General features: G+C 42.0%; 1 protein-coding gene across 1 annotated transcript in view; it reads right to left on the reverse strand.

The window, feature by feature from the left end:
- Positions 1-19,361, reverse strand: part of usta (uronyl 2-sulfotransferase a) — a 151,993-nt gene that overhangs the window by 44,421 nt on the left and 88,211 nt on the right. The window contains exon 2 of the mRNA XM_063001942.1: positions 12,467-12,510. Coding sequence (XP_062858012.1) covers positions 12,467-12,510 — 44 coding nt within the window. The remainder of the gene's footprint in view (positions 1-12,466; positions 12,511-19,361) is intronic.

Consider the following 19,361-nt stretch of genomic DNA (forward strand, 5'->3'; position numbering starts at 1 on the left):
TAAACATGGTGGCCAAAATAACAGAAACAAAAAGATAATTGAAATACACAACATCTGCAGCCCACAATAAATAAAGTGGATAAAAAAGGGATAGCACAGAACTGAGAGCTGGTTGGCATCGCACACCAGTGGAAAATCGGACCAGACCGAGCGGCCTAGTATTACAGCCACCGCGCCGCCCAAATAAGAGAAACTGACTTATTAAGCATCTGCCAGTCAAAATTGCAATGAGGAGGACACAACTTCTAACACGGCTCACTGCCACACTACGTCAGTATGTATAATGTATTTTATAACAGGGAACAGATTGTGTGGGTGCTACACAGACACAAGGAGTCCAGGAAAGCTTGGTTCCGTTTTGCTCCTGATCATGGTTACCTCCCAGATTTTTTAATCAATAGTTCTTGGTAGGACACTACATATGAACAGATGTGCTTTTGTGATGAAGTGTTTTAAAAATATAATGTTCCTCATTAGTTATAATAAAAACATGGTTTCATCTTTTATTTCCTCTCATTCTGTCTCTGAACTCTTCTGTGGAATGCAGTGGACATAACTGACCTTCCTTTATTATTGTTTGCTTTTGAATGTGAGTATGTGTATGTGTGTGTGTGGTCACTGACATTCTAGTCATTGCAATTTCCTTTTAAACTGTACTGCCAAGTTCACACTACACGATTTTTGGCCAGATTTCGCTCGGCGACCGGTCGGCGCTAGATTTGCCGGCTCGGGAGCAACTCGGCGTTCACTCGGCGATCGAAACTCGGCTCTCAGTCGCTATGTGTGAACTATCCAACAACTCGATCCGACCGGCTCGCCGAGCGCTCGGCGACCGGATTGAGATATCTAGCATGTCAGATATCTGATCTCAGTTGCACGTCTGGCAATGAGTGCTCTGTCGAACAGCCAATGAGAACGCAAGATACGGTGTGAGGGGAAACGCAGGAGAGGAGGGTACCGGTACATAATATAGACAGGGACATAATATAGTTTATATCAGAATACAAGCTTTACAGCTTTACAGCACACACACAAGCTTTACAGTATTTCTGACTTGATCGTTCTCTACAAAACACCAACGTTGCATTGCAAAAATATTAATTAACCTCCAACTTACTATAGAACAATCCATACTGTTTGTGTTGCCAAATCCACTCAGATTCATTTATTTTTCCTCCTTGATTTTACGCTGCACATCAGCGCACAAACACTTTGATCACTTGCTACTTGTTGACATGCATTTTTGGATGTGGTATCATTAAACCCCTCGTCACTTCTCGCGTTTGTTTTCGTGACAAAACGTAGTTTGGGAGACCAGAGAAGCTCGTCTGTGATTCCAGTTGGTGATAGATCGTGTAGTGTGAAAGCCCCTATCGCAGATCAGTCGTGTAGTGTGAAATATACACCGACTGAAAGACTCCCGAGTGCAAAAGATTCAGTCATGTAGTGTGAACTGTACAGCGACCCGACAAATCAGAAAGTTGTGTAGTGTGAACTTGGCATAAAGCAACATTACTACAGATCCCACCCAACCAAGACACAACCCCTGCCTTCAGGACGGAGATACAGAACAATTAAAACTCAGACTAGCAGGCTGAGGAACAGCTTCTTCCCATGGCTGTGACCTCCATTACCCCTCTGCACACTCCCACCCCAGTCCCTAATAACCTCATTTTTTTATACAACCCCATTGGGACAGTATGGAAAATGCAAATAAAATAAAAATGCAGTGTTCCTTACATTTACTTGGGGTCACAGTTTGAACCCAAGATATGTCATGTTTTGTCTGCTCAACTTTTAATAAACATCCATTCCTGCATTTCAGGCCTGCAACATATTCCAAAAAAAGTTGGGACGGGGACAATTTAGGGCTAGTAATGAGGTGAAAAAGTAAATAATGAAGCGAGTCCAAACAGGTGATGTCAACAGGTTATTGTAATCATGGTTTGGTACAAAAGCAGCATCCAGGAAAGGCTGAGTCTTTGATGAGCAAATCAGAGGATCTCCAGTTTGTCAACAAATGTGTGAGAAAATTATTAAAATGTTTAAAAACAATGTACCTCAAAGAAAGATTAAAATGGATTTGCATATTTCTCCCTCTACAGTGCATAATATCATTAAACGATTCAAGGAATCAGGAGGAATTTCAGTGCTTAAAGGTCAAGGGTGCAAGCTTAAGCTTAAACGCCTGTGATCTTCACTGCAATGAATCTAGCACTGCATCAATAACTGCCACTCAGCAATAGCTGATATAACCACATGGGTGAGGGATTACTTTGGCAAAACTTTGTCAGGCACTACAATACAGAGTTACATGCACAAATGCCACTTAAAACTTTACTGTGCAAAAAAAGAAGCCTTATGTTAACCATGCCCAGAAGCAGCGTCGACTTCTCTGGGCTTGGAGGCATCTAGGATGGACCATCACACAGTGGAAAAATTTATTGTGGTAAGATGGATCAGCATTCCAGCTTTTTTGGAAAAAATGGACGCCGTGTGCTCCGGACTAAAGACGAAAAGGACCATCCAGACTGTTATCAGCAACAAGTCCAAAAGCCAGGGTCTGTCATGGTATGGGACTGTGTCAGTGCCCTTAGAAAAGGTCATTAACACTTCTGAGATGGCAGCACTAATGCAGAAAAGTACATTGAGATCTTAGAGCAACATGTGCTGCCTTAAAGACGTCATCTTTTCCAGGGACGTCCATGCATTTTTTAACAAGACGATGCAAAACCACATGCTGCACACACATTACAAAGGCATGGCTGGTGAAGAAGGGTACGGGTACTGGACTGGCCTGCCTGCAGTCCTGACCTGTCCCCAATAGAGAATGTGTGGAGAATTCTGAAATGAAAAATGCGACAATGACGACCCCGTACTGTTGCACATCTTAAGACGTGTTTGCAGGAAAAATGAGACAAAATAAAAGCTGAAACACTAAATCACTTGGTCTCCCCGGTGCCAAAACGTCTTTTAAGTGTGGTGAAAAGGAAAGGCAACATTACAAAGTGGTAAATGCTTTACTGTCCCAACTTGTTTTGGAATGTGTTGTAGGTCTGAAATGCAAGAATAAATGAAATTGTTAAGCAATGATGTTTTAAAACTGTTAGACTATTCACTTGCACTTGTTATACCGTAAATAGTAGTTATTTTATTTCTAGGGCGGCACGGTGGCTCGGTGGGTAGCACTGTTGCCTCATAGAAAAAAGGTCCTGGGTTCAATTCCCAGGTGGAGCAGTCCAGGTCCTTTCTTTGCATGTTCTTCCCGTGTCTGCGTGGCTTTCCTACGGGAGCTCAGGTTTCCTCCCACAGTCCAAAGACATAGAAGTGAGGTGAACTGGAGATTCGAAATGAGCTCAAAAACAAACATAAGCAGTAGAATAGGTCACATCTAAGTCAGTTCATGACATTTTTCTACAAACTACAACAAATCAGCATCAAAGGATTGGTTAATAGGCTAACAGAACAGGACCGCCAACACTTGAAGAGCATAGACTGTACAATACTCACTACTGGTTACCAAACTGGTTTTGGAAGCAAAGTCTGAGAAGCTGTACACCATTTAAAAAGCAGTGCACAAACACAAATGGGCTAAATCACACCACCAGAAAACTCTACGCAGTGACAATTGTTCTTTAGAGAGATGCATCATGCATCATCAAAAAAAGAAAATATGGTGTTGCCAGTGCCAGGTATATCCTACCTGAAATTACACAGTAGGTGGCGGTAACGGCCAGGCTTTTAGATAGAATGCTTTAGATATTGCTAGACGTACAGTGTATCACAGAAGTGAGTACACCCCTCACATTTCTGCAGATATTTAAGTATATCTTTTCATGGGACAACACTGACAAAATGACACTTTGACACAATGAAAAGTAGTCTGTGTGCAGCTTATATAACAGTGTAAATTTATTCTTCCCTCAAAATAACTCAATATACAGCCATTAATGTCTAAACCACCGGCAACAAAAGTGAGTACACCCCTAAGAGACTACACCCCTAAATGTCCAAATTGAGCACTGCTTGTCATTTTCCCTCCAAAATGTCATGTGATTTGTTAGTGTTACTAGGTCTCAGGTGTGCATAGGGAGCAGGTGTGTTCAATTTAGTAGTACAGCTCTCACACTCTCTCATACTGGTCACTGAAAGTTCCAACATGGCACCTCATGGCAAAGAACTCTCTGAGGATCTTAAAAGACGAATTGTTGCGCTACATGAAGATGGCCAAGGCTTCAAGAAGATTGCCAACACCCTGAAACTGAGCTGCAGCACAGTGGCCAAGATCATCCAGCGTTTTAAAAGAGCAGGGTCCACTCAGAACAGACCTCGCGTTGGTCGTCCAAAGAAGCTGAGTGCACGTGCTCAGCGTCACATCCAACTGCTGTCTTTGAAAGATAGGCGCAGGAGTGCTGTCAGCATTGCTGCAGAGATTGAAAAGGTGGGGGGTCAGCCTGTCAGTGCTCAGACCATACGCCGCACACTACATCAAATTGGTCTGCATGGCTGTCACCCCAGAAGGAAGCCTCTTCTGAAGTCTCTACACAAGAAAGCCCTCAAACAGTTTGCTGAAGACATGTCAACAAAGGACATGGATTACTGGAACCATGTCCTATGGTCTGATGAGACCAAGATTAATTTGTTTGGTTCAGATGGTCTCAAGCATGTGTGGCGGCAATCAGGTGAGGAGTACAAAGATAAGTGTGTCATGCCTACAGTCAAGCATGGTGGTGGGAATGCCATGGTCTGGGGCTGCATGAGTGCAGCAGGTGTTGGGGAGTTACATTTCATTGAGGGACACATGAACTCCAATATGTACTGTGAAATACTGAAGCAGAGCATGATCCCCTCCCTCCGGAATCTGGGTCGCAGGGCAGTGTTCCAGCATGATAATGACCCCAAACACACCTCTAAGACGACCACTGCTTTATTGAAGAGGCTGAGGGTAAAGGTGATGGACTGGCCAAGCATGTCTCCAGACCTAAACCCAATAGAACATCTTTGGGGCATCCTCAAGCGGAAGGTGGAGGAGCGCAAAGTCTCGAATATCCGCCAGCTCCGTGATGTCATCATGGAGGAGTGGAAAAGCATTCCAGTGGCAACCTGTGAAGCTCTGGTAAACTCCATGCCCAGGAGAGTTAAGGCAGTTCTGGAAAATAATGGTGGCCACACAAAATATTGACACTTCAGCAACTTTCACTAAGGGGTGTACTCACTTTTGTTGCCGGTGGTTTAGACATTAATGGCTGTATATTGAGTTATTTTGAGGGAAGAATAAATTTACACTGTTATATAAGCTGCACACAGACTACTTTTCATTGTGTCAAAGTGTCATTTTGTCAGTGTTGTCCCATGAAAAGATATACTTAAATATCTGCAGAAATGTGAGGGGTGTACTCACTTCTGTGATACACTGTATTTAAGTGCTGTGTTTACACAGACTACAGATGAAGAATATAAGAAGATAATAAAAGTTAAAAGTTTAATTTTATTAAAAATGCTGCATTTGTTTTGTAATAATAATCCTAACTGCCTGTAAAGAGTGCTGCCAAAATCCTCACACAGGTGTTTAATAGGGTGCCAATCTGGCAAATCCAAACACAATAGCATACACTGATCAGCCATAACATTAAAAGTTTTTAAATACTGTGTCCACTCACTGTCCACTCTATTAGACACTTCTACCTAGTTGGTCAATTTTGTAGATGTAAAGTCAGAGACGATCGCTCATCTATTGCTGCTGTTTGAGCTGGTCATCTTCTAGACCTTCATCAGTGGCCACAGGACGCTGCCCACGGGGCGCTGTTGGCTGGATATTTTTGGTTGGTGGACTATTCTCAGTCCAGCAGTGACAGTGAGGTGTTTAAAAACTCCATCAGCATTGCTGTGTCTGATCCACTAATACCAGCACAACACACATTAACACACCACCACCATTGCACCAGTGTCACTGCAGTGCTGAGAATGATCCACCACCTAAATAATACCTGCTCTGTAGTGGTCCTGGGAGAGTCCTGACCATTAAAGAACAGCATGAAAGGGGGCTAACAAAGCATCCAGAGAAACAGATGGACTACAGTCAGTAATTGTAGAACTACAAAGTGCTCCTATATGGTAAGTGGAGCTGATAAAATAGACAGTGAGTGTAGAAACAAGGAGGTGGTTTTAATGTTATGGCTGATCTGTGTATAAAAGGATGACTCAAACCATGCAACTCAAACCCATTGATGTAAATGGCAAGTATTCAGGCCTATATCATTCTCTTGTGGTATGCCCCACATACTCAGCTACTTGTCAATAATATAAGACATTAGTGAAACACCAGTAAGTTGAGAAGTCTGTGACTGAAGCTATGCTACTGCCAGATGTTCACCATTCACATGAGAAGCGGCAACACTGCGTTTGCGCCGCTTGTGCTGTTGTTTCCTATGGAAAAGGTGGTGCTGCTTAGCTTGCCGTTGTGCTTTCCCCGTGTGGCACGCACCATGAACTTTTACCACATAGGGCTCGCAATTCTGGCACCTGATTGAACTTTGACTCAAGCTGCATCCGAAATCGCATACTTCCATACTCAATAGTACACGAAAGCAGTACGCGAGAGTGGTTAGTATGTCCGAATACATAGTATACATAAAAAGGTACGCGAGAAGCACCCGGATGACCTACTTCTTGGGCAGCCATGTTTCAGAATGTAATCGATGCACACTCTCAGACTGCTAATGTATCCCATAATTCAACTGGAGCTGCGTAGGCATTCGAAGCGGAAGAAGAAACAAGAAAGATAGCGGAAAACGGAGAGTCCTCTGTTTACAACTGTAAGTAAGATAAACAAAATAAAAATGTTATTATTGCGTACAACCCTAAATAACGTTATGATTAGCGCAAAAAAGACGATAAATATCAAAAATTTTGGCGAGTGGGGTTTGTAACGGGCATGCCTTCTGTAACTATGGTGATACTACGTCATCACGTCCTCACGTCATCACTTGACGTTGGTAAGATGGCGGACGTAGTACGTAGGGGTGTTGTGTGCATACTGCACACTTCTGTACTGAAAGCGCGTACTTCTATACCGGCCGAGCGGTGCGTACTTCCTCGAATCTAGTACGTACTCTGTAAGTATGCGATTTCGGACGCAGCTTCAGTTTGCCGCTGACATTTTCAAAGCTCCTCCAATGAGACGAACTGTTTGATATGACGTGGTAAAAGTGACAATGCTTAATGTGAACAAAACTTAACATGAGTTATTGTACAACAATACAAAGACAATACAATGACCAAGGAATTCTATTAGTGGAGAGAACTTATGACCATTAATAATTAAGAGGTTTAGTGTTCCTGTGTTGTTCATTTAATACATTAAACTACATTAACCTTTTTTTTTTAACGATCAGCATTTTATACTCAGCACCCTGAGCTATAACACAAGTTTAAAAATGAAACAGTAAGGAAAATACAGCTAAACACAGATGTATGTGGACGCTTTCAGAGTGGATTTGATGGTTATTTCACACAAATGCATGTTTGTGTCGTGGAACACTTTGATGGCGTTTTACTGCACCGCTCAATCCAAGCACTAAGCAAAGAATGCACCCATTCATTCCATCAGGTGACACACCTGTCTGGACTGCATCTGCAGTCATGATATGAGTACACATGTAACTGGGTGGATAACACCACGCCACTGAGGTGCCAATTGTATCCCCACACCTGCAAGACTTGAATGAATCCAATTTACATGATGCTTAACCAACATGAAACATTACTGTGGCTAAAAAGCCTCAAACAAAAACAGATAATGGAAAACTAAGTGGTGGCCAAAACAACAGAAACAAAGTAACAAATGAAAGACACAAAATCATCTGCAGCCCACAATGGAAAAAGTAGACAGAAATGGGAAAGTGCTCAAGGCACCTGCAACAAGAAAACTCAGAACAAGCAAGGCACGGTGATGCACAAGTGGCATCCTACCCAACCAACTGGCACAGCAAGTGCCCAGCATGAGTCCAAACATGGGGCCTGCTCCGAAATAGAGCTGTCACATCGCCTCTGGAGCAGCTCACCTGTTCAGGGTGGTTCCCTTGTGACACCCAAAAAGACAGCGACATCAGCTGAACTCCCAGAAAGAGAGAAAGTGAGAAAGTGTGCTGGTCTTATATGCAAGCAGAAAAACCGGACTGGACTGAGACTGGCATCAGGGTTTTAAGAGAAAGCAGGTTGCCAACAGAGAAGCCGGCAAACCTGTAAGGAAGAAACCTTGATAAACAGAAACACTTCCACCTGGAGCAGATTAACACTCAACAAGGCATAGGTGACAGTTAGTTAAGAGGAATTGACATATCAATCATTTTTAATAATAATAATAATAATACATTTTATTTATATAGCGCTTTTCAAGATACTCAAAGACGCTTTACATAAGACAAATAATCAAAACAAATACGTACATACACCATACAAATCATAGTACAAAATCAAAATAGTACATCAACATCAAGAATAATTAAGATAAAAACAAAGAGAGCAGCATAAGACAGTTCATTAAAAATTAGCTAAATTATGAGAGAGAACAACAAATATAGAACAATTTCTTAAAATTAGACAGAAGCAGGACAGATTTACATGCAATCAGGAAACTGAAAACTTTACAAGTTTTAGGATCTAGGACTTCACATTTCTGTCGTGATCTAAGTATAAAAACTATTAAAAAGAATAGCAAAAATAAAAGCATTTATTTTGTGTTGTTACAAGTTAAATGCCACTCTGAATAGATGAGTTTTGAGAAGTGACTTGAATTTGGACAGGTCAGGACAATCTCGTAGGTGTTTGGGGAGAGCATTCCATAAAGATGGAGCAGCTATGGAAAAGGCCCTGTCACCCCAGGTCCGGTGCTTGGTCCTAGAGGGTATGGACAGTAGGTTAGCCTCAGAAGAGCGAAGGCTACGGGAGGGAATGTGCTGATGGAGCAGGTCGGTGAGGTAGGATGGGGCCTGATTATGGAGAGCTTTGTGAGTGAATAGAAGAATTTTGAATTGAATGCGTTGAGCAACGGGAAGCCAATGAAGTTTTTGTAGAACAGGTGTAATATGATCACGGGAGCGAGTATGAGTAAGGAGGCGAGCAGCTGAATTCTGGATATACTGAAGTTTTTTTAGGATTTTGTTAGATGTACCATAAAGGATGCTATTGCAATAATCAATTCTGGATGTAATAAAAGCATGAATCAAGGTTTCGGCGGCAGAAAAGGAGAGTGATGGACGTAGACGTGCTATGTTTTTTAGATGAAAGAAAGCAGTTTTGGTGATGTGATTTACATGGCGGTCAAAAGAGAGGTTGCTATCAAAAATTACACCAAGATTTCGGATGTTAGAAGACGGAGACAAAGTGTCATTATCAATGGTAATTTGAAAATTTTTTGTGGTTTTTGCCAGGGTTGTAGGACCTACGATGATCATATCTGATTTTTCACAGTTTAATTTGAGGAAATTAGCTTTCATCCACAATTTCATTTCAGTGATGCAATTTGTCAGAGTGGAGTGAAGTTCAGTATTAATGGATTTGGAGGAGATGTAAAGCTGAATATCATCAGCATAGCAGTGGAAATGTAAACCATGCCGACGTATGATGTCACCAAGGGGGAGCATATAAAGAATAAACAAAAGGGGACCTAACACTGAGCCTTGGGGAACGCCTTGGGACAGTGGAGCAATGGCAGAACTACAATTGTTGATATTAACAAACTGTTGTCTGTTTACGAGATATGACCTTAACCACAAAAGGGCAGTACCAGTGATGTTGACAGAGGATTCAAGGCGGGACAGAAGAATGGAGTGATTAATGGTGTCAAAAGCTGCAGTAAGATCAAGGAGGACGAGAATATTAATTTGTCCAGAGTCTGAGGAAAGAAGAAGGTCATTTGTGACTTTGAGGAGGGCTGACTCAGTGCTGTGCTGGGGGCGGAAACCAGACTGAAATGATTCAAATAGATTATTGGAATTTAGGTGATCTTTGAGCTGTGAGGCAACAACACGTTCCAGTATTTTCGACAGAAATGGAAGATTGGAAATGGGCCGAAAGTTACTCATAATGTTAGAGTCAAGTCCAGGTTTTTTAAGTATGGGAGTAACAGCAGCCAATTTGAGTGATTGAGGGACTGAGCCAGAACTAAGAGAGGAATTGATTATCTCTGTGATAAGTGATGAGATAACTGGAAAACAACCCTTAACAAGTTTTGATGGAGCAGGATCCAAAACACAAGTGGAGCTTCGCATCCCTGTTAAGATCTCAGATAGGTCCAAAAGAGACACAGGTGAGAACTGAGACAGAGGCTGGGTAATAAATTGAGATGAGATAGGCGGAGAAACAGAGATGACAGGGGAAACTGTCAGAAAATTGTGGATATTCTCAACTTTTGTTTGAAAAAATGAGAGGTAAGAGTTACACTTGTCAACTGTAAAGGAATTGGTAGTATTGTCAACTGGTTTGAGAAGTTTATTTATTGTGGAAAAGAGAGTCTTAGGATTTGTTGATCCAGCATGTATGAGTTCGGAATAGTAAGTGGATCGGGCTGCCGTAAGAGCGTCTTTGTAATGTTGAAGATAATCAGAATAAATCTGATAATGTACTGTTAGACCGGTTTTCTTATAAAGTCTTTCAAGCTGGCGTTTACGGGATTTCATTTGGTGAAGCTCAATTGTGTACCATGGTGCAGAATGACTAAATGAAACAAATTTGGTTCTCAAAGGAGCCAGCTCATCAAGACATGAGGCGAGTATGTCATTATAGTAATCGACAAGGTCAGATGAATTACTAGACAGTACAGGACAGACAGACATCATTTTAACAAGAGAATCTGAGAAAGCAGAGGGAGAGATATATTGAAGATTCCTGAAGGATATTTTACGTTTAGCTCTAGTGATGGGCCTAGTGACCTCAATGTCCATGATGATTGTCAAATGATCAGAGACAGTAAGGTCATGGCTGGACGGCTGATGAACTAGGACACCAGTAGAGCAGACAAGGTCAAGAGTATGACCTTTTTTATGAGTTGGAAAATGTATATGTTGTGTGAAATTAAAACACTGTAACAATTCCAAAAATTCCCTGGCAAATTTACAGTTGTTGTCATCAATATGGATGTTAAAATCACCCATAAGCAGTACAGAGGATGAGAGGGCACTAAGCTGGGTTAAAAAATCTGAAAAATCAGAGAGAAAGGAAGCGTTTGGCTTTGGCGGACGATAAACTACAGCAGTGACCAGAGGAGTAGGCCCTGACAACTTGAAAGCCAGGTGTTCAAAAGAAAGAGCAGCAGGAAAAGACAAAGTGGTTATTTTAATATCATCCCTATAGACTGCAGCAACACCACCACCTCGCCCTTCCATACGAGGTTCATCAATATACGAGTATCCCATTGGCGTGGTCTGATTTAACGTAAAATAATCCAAGGGTTTATGCCAAGTTTCAGTGAGACAGAAAAAGTCTAGTTCACTGTCAGATATAAATTCACTAAGTACAGTACTTTTTGTGTTGAGTGAACGAACATTAAGCAATGCCATTTTCAAGTGGTATTGTTGTGTAGTTGGCTGTGAGGAACGAGGAAGAGAACGGAGATTTGCTAAGTCCACTCCGCGTTTCCCATCCCACTCCGTGGACAGCGTTGTCATGGAGACTACACCGCTACTGGTGTGCAAGGCAGCAGCGCTCTGATGACGTGTTTGCGGAGCGACAGTGCGCACGGCTGACCAGAAGGATGGAATAGCGTTACCGTTTCGAAGATAAACAAGCTTTCTCCGGGAGCCCCTGTGAATATAACGAGGCCGGCGAAGGAGTCCAAGCTGTTTGATGACTGAAATACACGATGGAGTAGTGCAGTTGTTGAACTTCCTCAGCTGGTCAACGGAATAGTTCAACATCGTGCCGATCCCAGGAAAACTCACCCACCGTTCACCACCGGCCGCAGACGCGATGTACAGTAGAAAGAACAAAAAGTATCAAAAGCACAAATAAAAGTATCAAAAGTAACATAAAAGAAATAGATCCACAAGGTGTGTAGAAAGATGGAAACGAAAAACGATAAAAATACAATAAAATACGGTAAAATACGGTAACGGTAGCGGCAGCCAAATGCGCCAGCGTCCACCATCACCATGGCAACCTGGACCCAATTTTTGCCTGGATGGCCCCATTTTTGAGAAGGGACATGATTTCGTACCCAAGCAACGCCACCAATCTCCACGCCAGTTTGTATCAGAACTTGTTTTGTAATTATAGTAGCATTTCCATTATAACCTGCTTATATGTAATAAAAAATAAAAAGGCAGTTTATTGGTTTATTAAAATGCGTACACAGCACCACTACCAGTTTTAATTATTATAACAAATGTTAAACACAAAGTGCTACCTAATAACTATTTCCCATTCAAGTATAATCTGCAAAATAAGAGGAATTGGTAATGACGCTTACCTTTGGGACAGGTGGCCCGTGGTCATCCATAAATGTGGATTCACCTAGAAAATATTAAAAAAAACAAACGTTTAAACAAGACGTCTGACTATTTGATCAATCAATGTAACCTATTATTGCAGTAGTCAGTACAATACAGGCTTTACTGTCATTTCAGCTGTATACAAGTACATTATTGAAACAAATCTAGTCGTATCCAGTTACCCTGATTGCATCCTCCACTGATTCAACCCTCCACCACTGACTGAAGACGCTTCTCAACTGACACACGCCCCCTCCGACACGTGCTCAGTACAGACTGCATTTTTCACCTGCACGAGTCGGGTTCATATATACCGATCAGCACTGTGCACGGAGAGCCACACCCTGATCAGCATTATTCCTTAGCCCTGTGCAGGCGCCATCAATCAGCCAGCAGGAGTCATAAGTGCACCAGTTATGAGGACCCATGATCCAGCTTGCCCCTAACCCTATGAACATATACGATACGATGTATTCGAAATCCCAGCTCTGGTGTGCTAGCGTGTTTTACCGCTGCGCCACATGAGCAACCCGAAACTAAACAACGTTCCTCCAGGACCTGGGTGCAACACAGAAGTGCAAAACAATACAATATACACAGTGCATATAAAAAAAAAAGTAGAGTAAATACAAATACATACAACAAATACAAGAGACATGGTATGGAGTAAATGATAAGTGAAGTAAAAACATATCGATAGCTTAGGTCAATCATAATTGTTTATAAGGAATTCTAAAGGTCACGATACAAATTTTTACTGATGTTATAGCATTTCCTTTACCACCAAATTCATTATTTAGCTTATTTTTGGTAAGTCTTCCAGTAAAAGTAAGTCCTCCAGTAATTCAGTTATTTGAAAAACCTGTTGCAGAGAGCATTACAATCCCGAGAATGTCACGACAGCCAATTTATGGATACCTGACCATAAGATGTTGAACGTTCTGCAGCAGTTCCATGTTCATTTATATAGAGTTTCAACACTCCCAGGATTTTCCGCCCAAGTCAATAATTATGTGTCAGTGAGGATCTGAGCCAATTAATACAATTTGACGGGTCATGCATCAGTCAAGAGAGTCAAGAGAGGCTTTATTGTCATTTCAGCTATATACGAGTACATATTGAAACGAAACAACGTTCCTCCAGGACCAAGGTGCAACATAGAACAAAAAGTGCAAGATAGTACAGTACACAGTGCAGACGAACAACAGTACAATAAATACAAACAGGCCTAAAAGTGACACCTGATTAAGCTGTGATAACCACTATGTGCAACTTGTGCATGTAAATATTATCATATGTAGCTATTGTTGTATCTACTTCAGTCCTACATATTTTATTAATATTTTATATATGCTCTATTTTAAATCTGCTGTGTTTTTAGGATAAACCCAATGCCCGTAATTATGTTCTTCTATGCACCTTGGTGTACAGTGGAATGACAAAGTTAATCTTAAAAATTCATCCCAAAGGTTTGTTAATGGGGTTGGGGTTAGGGTCAGGGTTCTGTGCAGACCACTGGAGAGTCTTGACTGACTGGAAATGGGTCTCCCCAAAGTGTTGATTTTACATAATCCTTTTCATACACCATTTAGCAAACAGTGTAGCTAAATGACTTCAGTAATTATTAGGGTTCACATACTTTTGGCCACCGAGTGTACACGTCAAGCACGGACTGTGTGAGTCTGTCAATCACATCTGGCTTGTGTTTTACAGCTGGGAGCAAATCTCTACACACACAAAGCTCCCTTTTCCCCCTAAGCATGGGCTAATGCTAACAGCTAACAAGACAGCCAACAAGACTTTTTCTTCTCCTGAAGCGATAACTTGTCCAGCGACATGAAGCTGCTATACTTCTCAGCACATCTAGAACTTTCTGAGAGAGAGAGAGAAAGAGGAGGATAAAGAGGACGGAGGAGTTTGAGAAAAAGACACGAGTTATGAGTTATGGCGGGGAGTCAGAACATACCATTTTTAAAACATCACTCAGCTATTGGCAACGACTTTGTGGTCTTTTTTAAACAGGATGAAGCACATTTGGGGCAGAATTTATGCTCCTAATACTGTCTATTTTCTAGACAAATTTAAAGACTGCATCATTAAATGCATTTCCTATTATTTAACCTTGTTTAATGCACAGTAGTTCCACAAGGCTAACCATGCTCTTAACAGAAGCTGACATCTGGGAGAAGCCAGGCTATAAACAGAGCTGAAAACTAGCGCACCTCTGCCCACAGTTTTTTCCAAAACACACCCTTGTTAAGCATCAGCGGGGGTTATTCCTCAACACATGCTAAACAATGTCTCAGACTTTACACAGAACAAGCCAGACCTTAAAGCCAGATCTTTCAGTAATTTACTTACCCTTTGATTTAGATCTTGTGGATGTTGTTTAATGCATTGGTGTAGTAGTGTAGTAGCTCTAAAGCTTCAGTGTAAACTTAACTGTCCAGTTTATCAGCGCCACTTACCATATAGGAGCACTTTGTAGTTCTACAATTACTGACTGTAGTCCATCTGTTTCTCTGCATGCTTTGTCAGCCCCCTTTCATGTTGTTCTTCAATGGACAGGACCACCACAGAGCAGGTATTATTTAGGTAGTTGATCATTCTCAGCACTGCAGTGACACTGACATGGTGGTGGTGTGTTAGTGTGTGTTGTGCTGGTATGAGTGGATCAGACACAGCAGTGCTGCTGGAGTTTTTAAATACAGTGTCCACTCACTGTCCACTCTATTAGACACTTCTTCCTAGTTGGTCCACCTTGTAGATGTAAAGTCAGAGACGATCACTCATCTGTTGCTGCTGTTTGAGTTGGTCATCTTCTAGACCTTCATCAGTGCTATACGGGTGATGCCCACAGGGCACAGTTGGCTGTATATATTTTTGGTTGGTGTACTATTCCAGCCGTCCAGCAGTGACAGTGAGGTGTCTAAAAACTCCAGCAGCACTGCTGTGTCTTATCCACTCACACCAGCACAACACACACTAACACACCACCACCATGTCAGTGTCACTGCAGTGCTGAGAATGATTCACCACCCAAATAATACCTACTCTGTAGTGGTTCTGACCATTGAAGAACAGCATGAAAGGGGGCTAACAAAGCATGCAGAGTAACAGATGGACTACAGTCAGTAATTGTAGCACTACAAAGTGTTTCTATATGGTTAGTGGAGCTGATAAAATGGACAACGATCGGTGTATACTTGAGTACAGTTCAACAAAATATTTTTTCAACATAGCGCAGAGCGCAGGGTCAGTCACTATATGGAGCCCCTGGTGCAAACAGGGTTAAGAGCCTTGCTCAAGGGACCAACAGTGGCTGCATACCAAAGCCTGGATTCAAACCAACAATCATAACATAACCTATGATTATAACAGGTATGCACTGTTTACACAGCACAGGAAGGATTTCCTAGTTGTACCCCAAACCACATCCTATGTAATACTTGTTTGTGCACCATTGGTGGTTCAAGAATTAGTCATAAACCTAGAATTAGTCTTAAACCCAAAATCTTTTTACATTTTAGTCATTCAGCAGACGCTTTTATCCAAAGCGACTTACAGTTGCGACAGTATACACTCAAAGCAATTGAGGGTTAAGTGTCATGTTCAAGAGCCCAACAGTGGCAACCTGGCAGTGGTGGGGCTTGAACCATTAACCTTATCCACAAGGCTACAGCTGCCCACGGCAGTGTAGTACCGGTTTTTATGTCATTTCTCCAAAAGTCAAATCATGTTAGAAACAAGTCATGCAAGACTACCTTTAATATAATCATCTATTATCAACATCTTATTTAAAATAGTGGTCTAGGGTTAAAAGCCTTTCTTAAGGGCAAACAGTGGCATATTGGTAGTGGTGGGCCTTGACCCCTGAACCTGCTGATCGATAAGACAACTTCTAAGAAACCTACCCACTACTGCCAGGTTGTCACTGTTGGGCCCTTGAGCAAGGCCCTTAACCCTCAATTGCTTAGACAGCATACTGTCGCAGTAAAGTAAGTCGCTTTGGAAAAATTCTCAAAAATGTAAATTATTTTTCTCTGCAACCCACCTAAGGATTGCGACCCAGGATTTGAAAAACCCTGATCTATTAAGCTAGCCCACCACTGTTGACATCTGGGATCAAGTCTCAGTGATGCAATCAACCAGCCAGGCATCTACACAGACATGATTGGCTATGTCTGAGGAGGGGCAAGGAATGGTTGAACATGATCCTAAAGGTGTTTCCTAAAGGTGTTTCCTGTTGGCATGCAAAACTTTATCATCTGCCTGTAGTCAAGTCTGCGCACCCCTTTCACCTTCTCCATGTTTCATTACATTACAGACTCATTCTATAATAGATTGAGTTCATTTTTTGTCACAAAATTCTACACAAAATAGCCCACAATGACAAAAAGAAAGCAGGTTTTTAGACATTTGTGCTAATTTATTAAAAATCAAAATGTAAATCTCATATTTAAGTGTGCACACCCTTTGATATGACACCCAAAAGTGAGCTGAGCTGCATTTTGTTTTCACTGATACTGCTTGAGATGTTTGTACAATTTAATTAGAGTCCACCTGTGGTAAATTAAATTGATTGGACATGATAGGGGATTGCCAACACCTGTCTATATAAGGTCCCACAGTTGACGGTGCATATCAGAGCAAACTCCAAGCCATGGGGTCAAATGAATTATCTGCAGACCTCAGAAACAGGATTGTGTCGAGGCATAGATCTGGAGAAGGGTACAAAAAATTGCTCCAGTTTTACAGGTCCCAAAGAGCACAGTGGCCTCCATCATTCATAAATGGAAGAAGTTTGAAACCACCAAAAATCTTCCTAGACCTGGCCACCCGGCCAAACTGAGCGATCGGGGAAGACAGGCCTTGACCAGGGAAGTGAGCAGGAACCTGAAGGTAACTCTGACAGAGCTCCAGCATATCCTTGTGGAGATGGGAGAACCTATCAGAGGATGAACCATCCAGGCAGCACTCCACAAATCACAGCTTTATGGTGGAGTGGCCAGACGGCAGCCACTCCTTAGTAAAAGGCTCATGACAGCCCGCTTGGAGCTTGCCAAAATGTTCTCTGGTCTGATGAAACCAAAATTGAACTTTTTGGCCTGAATACCAAGCGTCACGTCTGGAGGACACCAGGCACCGCTCATCACCCGGCTAATGCCATCCCTACAGTGAAGCATGGCGGTGGCAGCATCATGAGGTGGGTATGTTTTTCAGCAGCTGGAACGGGGCGACTAGTCCTGATAGAGGGAAGGATGAATGCAGCTAAGTACACCAAGATCCTTGATGATAACCTGCTCCAGAGCGCTCTGGACCTCAGACTGGGGTGAAGGTTTACCTTCCAACATGACAACCTTCCAACATGAACAGAGTCCAGACCTGAATCCAATCAAACATCTGTGGAAGGACCTGAAAATGGCTGTGTACCAACGCTCCCCATCCAACCTGATGGAGCTCGCAAAGATATGCCAAGAGGAACATGTCCAGAAACAAGTGTGCCAAACTCGTAGCTTCTTTCCCAAAACGCCTTGGAGCTGTAATTGCTGCCAAAGATGCATCAACCAAGTATTAGGCTAAGGGTGTGTACAGATATGTAACCCCTAAATAAACCATTTTTGTCAGTAAAATAAAAGTGCATATTTTCTAAACCTCGTTTTCACTTCCTAATTATTGGTGATTGTGTGTAGATGTTTGAGGCATCTATTATATCTATCTATTGTAGAATGAGTCTGTAACGTAATAAAACGTGGAGAAGGTGAAAGGGGTGTGCAGACTTTTCGGCTTGACTGTAAGTGAATGGAAACATCCCATCTTAAGAAGTCAATCCCATAATTCTGTTAAACAGAAAAAATGTCAGAGTACGTTTTAAAAACATTGCAATCAGAGGTGTCACCAACAGAGGTACGAGTTTAAATAAGCCAGTATTGCTTGATAATGCTATTTTTTATTGTATAGGTTGAATCATCACGGCCTCCAACACAGACACACGAACAGTCAGAAGTTCAACATCTCACTTCAGAAAGACTGCTCACACCACAGTGTGAAATGAGATGATCTCATCAGGACAAACACAACAATGTCAATCAAACAGCCTGGGCCAAACTAAGACAGGTGTGCACAAGATCTGTCCAAATACTTTATTATGTTTGGACTTTTCAGCTCCTTTGCAAGTCCTAACATAATCCGCACACCAGTATTAAACAAGATCAAACATATCAAGTCAAGCAAGTCAAGCCAGGCGCTGTATTAAAATACTAATCTACATTTAATACCTATTTCCCTGGACCTTTTCCTTTTATACCTCAATCTAGTCATTTCTAAGCTTCAGATTGTGAATCTACGGACTCTTGTAGAACCCCAAACTGATAAAGGCTGTTAAATAGATATGCCTGCAACCCTTCTAGTTAGTGTAGATACACCAATCAGCCATAACCACATACCATATAGAAGCACTGTGTGTTAGTGTGTGTTGTGCTGGTATGAGTGGATAAGACACAGCAATGCTGCTGGATTTTTTAAATACCTCACTGTCACTGCTGGATTGAGAATAGTCCACCAACCAAAAATATCCAGCCAACAGAGCCCAGTGGGCAGCGTCCTGTGACCACTGATGAAGGTCTAGAAGATGATCAACTCAAACAGCAGCAATAGGTGAGCGATCGTCTCTGACTTTACATCTACAAGGTGAACCAACTAGGTAGGAGTGTCTAATAGAGTGGACAGTAAGTGGACACAGTATTTAAACACTCCAGCAGCGCTGCTGTGTCTGATCCATTCATACCAGCACAACACACACTAACACACCACCACCATGTCAGTGTCACTGCAGTGCTGAGAATGATCCACCACCCAAATAATACCTGCTCT

Source organism: Trichomycterus rosablanca, chromosome 9 (genome assembly GCF_030014385.1).
Source record: "Trichomycterus rosablanca isolate fTriRos1 chromosome 9, fTriRos1.hap1, whole genome shotgun sequence".
NCBI classification, from domain to species: Eukaryota; Metazoa; Chordata; class Actinopteri; order Siluriformes; family Trichomycteridae; genus Trichomycterus; species Trichomycterus rosablanca.